The sequence below is a fragment of the Psammomys obesus genome, unplaced genomic scaffold (assembly GCF_907164565.1).
Source record: "Psammomys obesus unplaced genomic scaffold, mPsaObe1.curated_primary_1811, whole genome shotgun sequence".
Lineage (NCBI taxonomy): Eukaryota > Metazoa > Chordata > Mammalia > Rodentia > Muridae > Psammomys > Psammomys obesus.
In genome coordinates, this window is record NW_026595981.1 from 5,585,154 (window position 1) to 5,596,235 (window position 11,082).

Below are 11,082 nucleotides of genomic sequence, written 5' to 3' on the forward strand. Positions count from 1 at the left end.
GAAGGAAGGAAGGAAGGAAGGAAGGAAGGAAGGAAGGAAGGAAGGAAAGAAGGAAAGGAAGGAAGGAAGAAGGAAAGAAGGAAGGGAGTGCTAGGTGGTGGTGATGCAGGTCTTTAATCTCAGCACTCAGGAGGCAGAGATATGCAGATCTCTGTGCGTTTGAGGCCAGCCTGCTCTACAAATCTAGTCCAGGACAGCCACGGCTCTGTTACACAGGGCAACTGTGTCTTGGGAAAACAAACCAAAAAAGTAAAAAAAAAAAAAAAAAAAAAAAAAAAAAAAACAGAACAAAACTTTTAAAAGCCAAAACTAGGTATAATACATAGCAATACAATCCCAGCCTGAGTCAGGAGATCTAGAGGCTAGCCTGGACTATTTAATAAGACTTTGTCCATAAATATATAAGATCAGCACATATACACATAAAAAAAGTCCAAAAGCACAAAGACAAAACAGCAGTCAGCCTCTTCTTTGAGCGGACAGCATGTTCCTCTGACAGCTCCCGGGAACTCAATGCCCCATTCATCTCCACAGCACAGCCTTTCTTTTCTAAATGAGGGCCCTTCCCATGAGTACACGTGATTAGGGATGCTCTAGACTCCACTGGCTAAGAAACTAACAAAGGAAGGCCTTAAAACTGATAAACCACAGGTCTGCTCAGGTTCTTATTAAACTCTGGGCTGACTTCCCAAGAGAGCAGTCACACAGCCTACAGCACTCTTGGGTTATCCCAGCGCTTACAAAAATGTTCTTTGGTTGATGCTTTTAGAAACACAATTGGTCATCTTTCTTTAACAAGATGCTTCGTATCAAACAAGGCCATTAACTGCCTAGTCCTGAAGTCTATATGGGGAGCAGACAGGTGACAATTCAGGGCCATTTACATGCCGTTAAGCCAAAGGCCACAAGCAGATGACACAAGCTGGCACTGAATTTTGTTCTTCAGTTCTGCCCTTCCACCTCAAAGAGAACATTAAAGGCGGGTGCAGATGAAGGGAGAGTTAGGCCAGAGGTGCAGGGAGAAGAGCAGGGCCTGTCCAGTCATAGCAGCCCCCACAGTGCCTTCTGGGAAGCCGGAATGTACATTGTTAAAAGGCCTCACGATTCTGGAATACAGCCTGGAGGAAAACAATGGCTTTCCAAGTACAGCGCTTTAGTGATGCCAGGGAGCGGGGTGGGAAAGGAATCTGCCTAAAAAGGCATGGTGTTGAGGCTGTGGAAGTCGGAACAGCTCCAAACAGTAAAGTGACAGTCAAAGCGCAGGACCTGGAGGCAGACTGGCTGCGTTCAGATCTGTTCTGCCAATTAGTAAACGTGGAACTGAGCTTAGAGCTCCTTAGCTGATTCCTCAGTAACTTAGCATCACAGGACCCAGCAACTCTACCTCTAAATGAACCCCCTCTCCCCCAGGAACTGAAGACAGCACTAACGAAACAAGGACGCTCACAGCAGCCCAGTCACCAACAGGAAGACGTACTCCAGATATCCATCCGCTGATGGATGAAGAACAATCAACAAAATGTGGTTCACCCAATGATGGAAGTATTCATTGGCAGAAAAAAAAAAAAAGTGCTGAAATTCATTCTGCAACATGAATGAACCTCAAAAATATGCTGAGCTGAAAGAAGCCAGGCCCAAGAGACCATATATTACATGACTCCATTTATAGTCAATTCATACTTTCCTGCCCAGAATAGGTAAACAGATGGAGACAGCAAGCTAATGAATGACAGTAGACTCAGGTGGGGGAAATGGAGTAAGCGCTAACGCACAAAATTTGCTTTTGGAGCAGTGAAATGTTCTGGAACCAGACGGTCACGACTTTCACTGAGACAGATGCCTCTGGAATGTGCATCCCAAATAGTCAAATGACAGGCTTATGGTTACTCATCTTTTCCAACAATTGGAAACTGTCTTTAGTTCACTCTGTGCCTCAGTTTTCTCATCTGTAAAATGGACATAGGGTTGTTGTAAGAGTCCAGGTTTTTTGTTATTTTTGTTTGTTTGTTTGTTTGTTTGTTTGTTTTAAAGGAAAAAAGAAAACAGTCTCCTGCAGTGCGTTCCCAGCCAGGATAAGCCATGTTCCCAGACAGGGTAAGCCAGTCTCAACCATCACCATGCATGAGAGCTTTCTTCGATGTTGGAAATGCTTTCAAATCCATCTGGTAAAAAAATAAAAATAAAAAAATCCGTCTGGTGAACAGTTTGCTGTGTGTGCCCCCTAAGCACACGAAATATGGCCAGGATTTCTCACTTTAACTATAATTAATGAACTTATACAGAATTGGTGGCTACTGAATTAGTGGCTACAGTCCTCCCACTCCTTCCTCAGAACAACCCTAAGAGATCGTTGTTATCAGCCCCATATTAAAGATAAATGTGAAATGTTCCTCAGGGTTTCACGTGTGAACATTTGGTCCCCAGTGGGAGGCGCTATATGGAAATCTGTGGAGCCCTTGAATGAGAGGCTGAGTGCTGGAGGTAGGTCGGTGGGAGCAGCACCCACAGGGCAATTCACAATGTCTGTAACGTCCCCAGTTCCTAGGGATCTGATGTCCCCTTGTGGCCTCTGTGGGCACCAGGCACGCCACGGTACACTACACGTACACACAAAATATGAAACTTTCAACAGCCCCCCACTACCACACATCAGCCCAATATGCACACGCATCTACTTGCTAAACATATTTGTCTGCCTCCTTCTGCTCTGGGACCCAAATTCCAAGGCCATTTGCCCTGCATTCTCTCTTTTCCACTTTCAGGAGGCCACAGCCCTCCATGGGGAAGAGGACATCCTGTCCCGCTCTGCCCTGGCAAAATTAGTCTCACCCAACTCTGCACCCAAAGTGCAGAATTAGTCTCACCCAAAGTGACTTTCTTTACAAATCTATCTTCATATCCTCTAGTAAGTGCCATCTTGGATCACCAGCCCAATTAATATGCACTGTGCCAGGGAAAACGCTGGGTGCCAGATGCAGCCTCAAACACAGACCTCAAACACAGAGCCAAGGAGCTCACTGATAGAGCAGGGGCGGACACCGATCACAGCATGAAAACACCGTTCTGGAAACCCTGAATTTAAAAGGGCCTGTGCTTCTTTGCACATCAAAGAACACACATGACCTGGTGCTCATATCCCGGTAAAGCCCTCTCTCCTGTTCCCCTGCTCTGCCCGGGCCCAGGCTCCCCAGCAGGTGTTCCCAGCTCAGCCCTCAGCATCAACTCATTGACCAGAGGCTCCCACAGCCTCTTGCTTGCCTTCGTAGGCAGGGAACCCTCTATTTAATTACCTGCCTCAGCTTGCCATCCATGGGCTCTCCCTGATCCACTGCAGGTGCCCACACCTTCCCACTTCCCCGCACCCCACCCAACCCTCAGGCTACAAATGCTGGCAGAGCTGGCTTCCGGGCTGGGAGAAGCTTCCTGCAAGCCCCACAGCTACTGGCCTGAGGTAGCCACGTGGCCTCCAGCACCTTACCACAGCTGCCCGAGATTCCAAACTCCATCGCCAAGGCTTTGCGCCTGGGAAGCGGCTCCGCTAGGAGAGACCCAGGATCCGGCTGCCAGCTAAAGAATCTACTGCAGAGGTCTGGCCTCAGCCATGGCTACTGCGGGCCAAGGGGAAAGATTCCTGTCAAGAAGAAACATGGGCAGTGCAGTGCAGAGGGCATCGTGTGCCGACGGGGCAAGCACTTCCCATTGCCCACTGCTGGTACAGAGCCAACTTCCTGGATACTGACTCTGGCAGCAAATACTTGGCCAAGGAGCTGGGTCTGAAACTGCGTCGTCCCTACCCCGTACCGCTGGGTGCTTCAGCTTCAACACTTCCCCTTCCCACCGCAGCGCTGACATGGCCCGACCCCGCCTGATGGTAGAGAAAGGCCTCTGAAGGGCCACTCTTCACCCTATCACTTCACATTTACTCTATGATTCTAGGCTGCAATTCAACTGTAACTTATTCACAAATGGATGAGAACTTAGCACCTAGGTCCCCCTTCTTGAGTTAAGGATGGTCTTTTGGGGTAACCCATTCTACATGACAGCAGTTGACCAAAGTTGTGGACCAGCATAAACAATGACATCCTAAACATTCCCTGCTGTGACAGTATCTGACCAGAGCCTGGTCACTCTCCTTGTTGCCTCAAGTAAGGTGGCCCCTGGGACAGGGAGGGCTTGCAGGAGAAATAACCCAACTGTAGAGAATCACTCGTGCGTTCCCTCCTGAAGACCCAAGGAGTACAGAACGATTCACAAGGTCCCACCCCAAGATTATATAATCAATCAGCTAGTGTTGGGAGAGGACTTCTGGGGCTGCCTGTAAACTGGGGAGAGATACAGTTTTTGTGGGCTTTTCAATGGTACCTTTCAACCATGCTCCCCAATAAACTCACTGGTTCAGCAGGCTAGACCTGGTATGGTCAGTCAGCAGTGCTGGTCTGCAGTAAATCACAGTACAAAGGCTTAAAATAAAAATGTACTAACTACTCTAACCTACATAAAGACCCAATATATACTAAGGGTCATAAACCAAAATGAACAAACCGACTGGTTACCTAGTACTATATAAGTTAGTCGCCTGCGTTAGGAAGAGATCCAGCGGTCCTCAGCAAGAGGAGAGACAACACAAGGCTTAAACCTGAGGGTGTAACGTGGCAGTGTGTCAGACATCACGTGTGAGCCCTACATCTAATCTCAGTGCTAGGGGAAAGGGAAAACCAATCACACACACACAAAAATTCTTCTGGCATCAAAAACACCAAACAAAGGGAACATTCATAAACTATTTGTAAGACATGAAAGGCAAACAAAAGATTAACATTCTCAATGTATTTTAAAAACATAATTAGTAAGAAAAAGCAGTTTAAACGATGATGTATCACTTTCATGTGCTAAACGGTAAATTACAAAACGATGGAAATGAAATGTGTAATGCCCAGTGTGGACAGGGGTGTTGCTCTTTCATTTGCCCCTGGAAAAGAGCAAACTGGCCAAACATCAGTGTTTCCTATCTCTTCCCTAGATGCAGCTTTCACTGTCAAACAAGACTCCTAAGGAAGTGCTCGTGGATGTCAGCAACAATTGACAAGAATCTTCACCAAAAGCATTTATAATTAAAACAAATAACAAATGGTAAGGGCTAGCCACAGGGAATTAATAAAGACAATGGAATGCTATGAATTCATTAGGTGTTTTTAAGTTCATTTAATAACATGGGAAATACGTAACATTAATTAAGGCTTAGGATTAAGTAACTTGTTCTGAATATTTTCCCAGTGATACCAAATGTTAAATTAAAACTGGGTCGAGTGGTTCAGGGCCTGTAATCTCAGCTACTTGAGAGGCTGAGGCAGGATTGACAGTTCAAGGCCTGTTTGGACTTGAGGACTTTCAAGGCCAGCCAGAACTTAGTGAGGCCCACTCAAAACAGAAGTAAAAAAGAGGGCTGGTATCTGTCTCAGTGATAGAGCACTTGCCTCAAAGGCATAAAGATTTAGGTTTATAAAAAAAAAACCTTAAAAAAAAAAAAACAAAACAGTGAAAGGAGGAAGAGGGAGGGAGGTGGGACCAGGAGATGAGGGAAGGGCTACAATCAGGATATAAAATGAATAAACTGTAAAAAATTAAATATTAATTTTTTTTATTTCCTCCCCTGTTCCCAAAAGCCCACCTTTGTTCTAAGCAACCCTTCCATCCCCCATCCCTCCTACTGACACACTTCTCCACTCGCTTCCTGTCCTTTTGTTGCTGGGCTCCTCCATGCAAACAGTTCTTGGCTTGTCAATCATTTTTTCTATTACTCTAACACCCAGCACACCCTCCTCTGTTACTCATGCGCCAAGTCTCCATTCTTTCCTGTAGGAGAAGGAAGGCTCCTATTTCTTGAATGGTTGATCTAAAAGTACAAATGCAATTCTGACAGAAGAAATCAAGTCACTTTGTTCAACCTCACTGTCCGCTCTGCACAGCCCTAGTCCCTCCTATCTCTACAGGTATCATCAGGCTCTCACAGTAAGAAAAGAACACACAAAACTATACTTTCTCTTGTGTTTGAACTGGTTCCCTCCTACCCAGTCTAAATTAGAGCTGTGTGTACTTAGCCTGGAACAAGAAATAAAACTCAAGCGTATAATTTCTGTGTATTTTACATCTAACAGGCAGCAGCAGTTCTCTTTTCTGGAACCAAAGAGTAATGACAGGATAAAGTACATCACAAAAAAATCAATCAGCTCTCCTGCCACCTCTTGACAACTTATATACCGATTCATATTACAAACATGCCCAGAGGCTTGCCATACAATTTCAGCAAACTGGTAGTTCTGTTTGCTAATGGCCAGCCTGATGCATGGCATGTTTAGCTACAAACAGCTCTGCTGACTGTCCTTGCAACATTTTCATGGCACGCCAATAGATCTGTCCACAGTTCTCAGGTCTACCGAAGGGATGGCTCAATTCTTCTTTGATGTAATCCATCCAAAGATCTTTAAAAGAAAAGAAAAATTACTGTAAACATAATTAGAAAATTTAGTAAGGCAAACTCAATTATTTAATACGAAGCCAATTAAAAAGGTCTAAGAAACTTCCACACATAAATAAAAGAAAATTTAAAATATATATGAATAAAATGAGGTACCATATAATACTGATATATTTAAGCGTTGTATAATGCAATAAAATCAAGCCTATTTATCCTTTATCAAACATTTATCATTTCTTTCCAGGGAAAACTTTCAAACTCTTTTCTACTTTTTTTGGCCTGGAACTCCGAGATTGGCCTGCCTCTGCTAGGATTAAAGGTGTGTGCTGCCTTTCCCACACTGCCCACCACCAGCCGGCTTCCTTTCTACTGTTTAAAAGACACAGCACAGCTGTTACCTAGTCAGCTCCGCGCCTAGCCAACCAGCCCTATTCTAACTGATGGCACCTACTGTACCTCCTTTCCTACTATGATGAACAGCTGGACTATACTAACTTTTACTTTACAAGTACTTGCTTCAGACTGGTTTGGTTTTGATTTTTTTAGACAGGGCCTCACTCTGTAACCCAAGCTAGCCTGGAACTCACTACATAGTCTAGACTGGCCCTAGACCTCTGGCAAACTCCTGCTTCCACTTCTGCAGCAGTAGGAGTATAGTTATGAGCCACCATATCCCACCACACATGATTTTTAGAAGTTATTTACTTTATATTGTGCGTGTGTACATAGGTCATGACATACATGTGGAGGTCAGAAGATAACTTATGGAGGAAGTCAATCCTTTTTTTTCTACCACGTAGGTAGAGATCAGATTCATGGCTTTAGGCTGGAAAACAAGTTCCTTTAGTCATGGAGCTATCTTACTGGCCCACATAAAATTTTCTTTTTAAGAGACCCAAACCAAGCAAATCTTTCTCTGATCCAGAGTTTTTAAGAGAATTAGTGGATACAAGGCTTGCTTCAGAGGTGGAGGCAGAAGTATTGCCAGAGGTTTGAGGCAAGTCTAGGCTGTGAAGTGAGTACCAAGCTAGCCTGGACTATAGAGTAAGACCCTGTCTCAAAACACATAGGAAAAGAAGGCAGGAAAAGCACTGAAGTTGTTCTAAGAAGGGCCTAGGATGCAAGCCAGAAACACAATTCCAACCATGTAACAGATGAGAGATGGCACAAGCAATGCTTACACCCGCAACTGAAGTTTACTTACCAGAATCTGTAGACCCAAACTCTCTCAGCGCCCTCTCATAATATTCCCTCAGGTTTGCCATCTTGCAGGATTCCTATAAAAACAAGCAGAAGATCTGACTTCATCCATCTAATCATAGATTTACTTTGGCTGTATTTTAAGCAACTACCATTTGTGAGGCGTTTGAAGGGGAAGGACCAAACCAGCCTAGTTTCTAAGTACATTTTCAGGGTGAAACTTGGGAGCTGTAGAGGAATAACACTTGAAAACCTGGAAGGGCTGAGCAGGATTTAAAAGAAGAAATAAGCAGAGAGTTCTATAGCTTATGCTAAAGACTTCTTCCATTTGAGAATTTTTGCTCTGAAACAGTTATGACCATCTTAAAACACTTTTTTGGAGACAAAATTTCATTATGTAGCCCAGCCCTCTGACTTTCTTCACTTGGAGAGCACCTCAGCACTGTTATAGTAACAATGTGTGAGCTACTGTTGAAACAGTCCAGGAAGACAGATATGAGGAGAATTCTGAGTGTTTGTGAGAACACTCCAAAGAAAACAAGGCAGAGTCTTGTGACCTCAGTTTCTTCAAAACACAGAAATGTTCTTGGAATGTGTTTCCGTGCTCCTCCCAGTATAGCAGATCTGGGTTTACTTCAGATTATCCATTACTGCCACTGCTGTTATTCAGTTATCCGTTATTCAGTTATCCTTTATATGCCTCCATGGAAGAACTATCGTTGCCACATGTGGCTTGTCCTTGTGATTGCATACAGTTTGAACTGATAAGAACTTTACCCATGTGACCTGTCTTAATCCTCAGAGTGTAAATCATCTGAGGCGCCAAATACAGTTGGCTATTGTACAAGACTTCATTCCATCCCATTTACTGACCCCATTCTCCCAGGTCCTCCACCTCTACAACAGTGGCGAGCTATGACCTAACACAACAGCGAGCACGGCTTTTGCAGCTCTGGCTGTCCTTGAACTCCTGATCCTTAGCGTCCACCTCCTGAGCGCTAAAACAGGTGTGCATCACCACTCCCAGTTTATGTGCAGCTGGGGACCAACCCAGGGCTCTGTGCATGCTGGGAAAGCACCAACTAGACCTCCAGCTCCACCTCTACTACTAAATGGGATTCCTTTGAGTACAGTTCCAAAGTAGATTAACACCATCTAAAGTTTTGTGTATGTGTAGCCCTGGCTGTCCTAGAACTCCCTCTGCAGACCAGGCTGGCATCAAACTCAGAGAACTGCCTGCTTCTGTGTCCTGGCTACCACTGCCCAATTAACTAAGTCTTTTGTACGGGGCTGGAGAGATCTGCTCAGCAGTCAAGATGACTTGCTGCTCCTGAAGAGGACCTGAGTTCAGTTCCCATCCTGACCCCCAAGTCCTATGGCTCACAAGCACCTGTAACTCCAGATCCAGGAGATGCAAGGCCATCTTCTGGCCTCCCAGGGCATCTGCACTCCTGTATAAAAATCTCCACAGACACACACATACACGGAATTTTTTAAAGCGTTTAGTATGAAGTAACTACTTCATGAGTTCAATCCCTAAAACCATTAAGAAAATCAGAAAAAAAAATGTATTCGAATCTCCCTTCACCAAACCACCTATTTTAAAGTCAGTTTAACCTCACATGCATAAAAATACAAACACACTTTACTAAGGGATAATATACTCTGCACTACACATACGTTTTCCCATCCAGTAGCCCATTGGGTCTTATATTTCTCACACACATTTAGCAGGCAGAGAGCCTTCCTATATAGGTGAGGGTAAGGCTGACAATTAAGTGGTTTGCCTAAGTCATAATTATTACATTAATAATCCAGAGACTGATTACTAAACGTTATGCTTTACTGTCTCGTCATGTAAGACTATACTCTACTTCAGCACAAAACAGGAGCTCAGCCTCCCTACTAATTTTTCAAAATTCAAATTAATACGAAGTGAATACTAAAATCAAAGAAAACAAGCTGAACACTATGAGGAAACCGGCATACTCATCCATTAGCTCACTACCTCTATAAACAATTATAACTCTTTTGGAATAATATATCTTAAGAAAACAATTCTAATTCTTTTGGAAGTCTGCATGTTAGCATATATGTTAGCATATATAACATATGTGGCAGTACACATCTGACTTTAAGAATTTTTATTGGTTTACCTGATTTTTATGAGTGTTTTGCCTGCATATATGTGCATAGTGTTCACAGGGGCCAGAAGAAGGTACAAACAGTTGTTTGAAGTTATGAGGGTGCTGGGAAACAAAGCCAGGTCCTTTGTAAGAGCAGCCAGTGAGCCTAACCGTTGAACCACCTCTGCAGCCCCTACATGACAATATTTTAAAATACACGTTTTAGCCAGGCACGGTGGCGCACACCTTTAACCCCAGCGCTCAGGGAGGCAGAGGCAGGTGGGTCCCTGTGAGTTGAAAGCCAGCCTGGTGTACAAAGTGAATCCAGGACAGCTAAGGCTACACAGAGAAACCCTGTCTCGGAAACAAACATTTTTTTAAGGCTGGGCACATTACCACACGCCTTTAATATCAGGGCTCAGGAGGCAGCTCGACAGATACATACATGTACATGTACACGCCCGAGCTCGTGCGTGCGTGCACGTGTGTGTGTGTGCACGTGTACACACATACACACACATTCCAAATTAACCATGGGCAGGGAATTTAACGAATACGTTTTTAGGTAACCATTAAAAAAAAAAAAAAGTATTATTCTTGTTTTAAATAGGAAATCATACAGCTCAATGATGGATCTCTCCTCTGACATTAGCAAGGCCCTGAATTCAGGACATTCAGGGTTACACAAAGAACCCTGTCTCCAAAAATATATATGGGGAGAGGGAAAGAAGGAGAGAGAGAGTTTATTTCTTTTGTTTTGCGGTTGTTTGGTTTTTTTGGTTGGTTTGGTTTGGGTTTTTGTTGTTGGTTTTTGTTTTTTTTTAAGCCAGGATCTTGCTATGTAGCCCTGACTAGCCTAGAACTCACTACATAGAACAGGCTGGCCTCAAACCAACAGAGATCCTGAGTGCTGGGATTAAAAGCACAGAACACATCACCATCCTGAGCTGTGCATTACTTTTTAACGGAGACTTTTCTTTCATTCTATTCATAATTTTACAGCTAACGCCACCAGAATCAGTAATTAGTTGCTCACTCTATAGCCCAAGACAGAACAGTGTGCTGTGGAGGAAAGCAATAGCTGTACCTCACCTAGCCTGGCAGGCAACCTTCCTGTGGCATCTGAGTTTTCTATTCTGTATGCGTGACTTTCTCCTCTTGGCTTGTTTACCAGCTCTATGGAAAGAGGCTGAACCAAGGGACCAGGAGTTTGTACTCCACTCTAATAATAGTAATCATCATCATCATCATCATCATCATCATCATCATCATCATCATCAT

The 11,082-nt window shown here is 44.0% G+C and overlaps 1 protein-coding gene across 1 annotated transcript in view; it reads right to left on the reverse strand.

Moving 5' to 3' along the window:
- Nucleotides 1-5,187: 5,187 nt before the first annotated feature.
- Nucleotides 5,188-11,082, reverse strand: part of Utp6 (UTP6 small subunit processome component) — a 28,257-nt gene continuing 22,362 nt past the window's right edge. Inside the window, exons 18-19 of the mRNA XM_055620497.1 lie at nt 7,680-7,752; nt 5,188-6,479 (exon numbers count right to left, since the gene is read on the reverse strand). Coding sequence (XP_055476472.1) covers nt 6,325-6,479; nt 7,680-7,752 — 228 coding nt within the window. The 3' untranslated portion in view covers nt 5,188-6,324. The remainder of the gene's footprint in view (nt 6,480-7,679; nt 7,753-11,082) is intronic.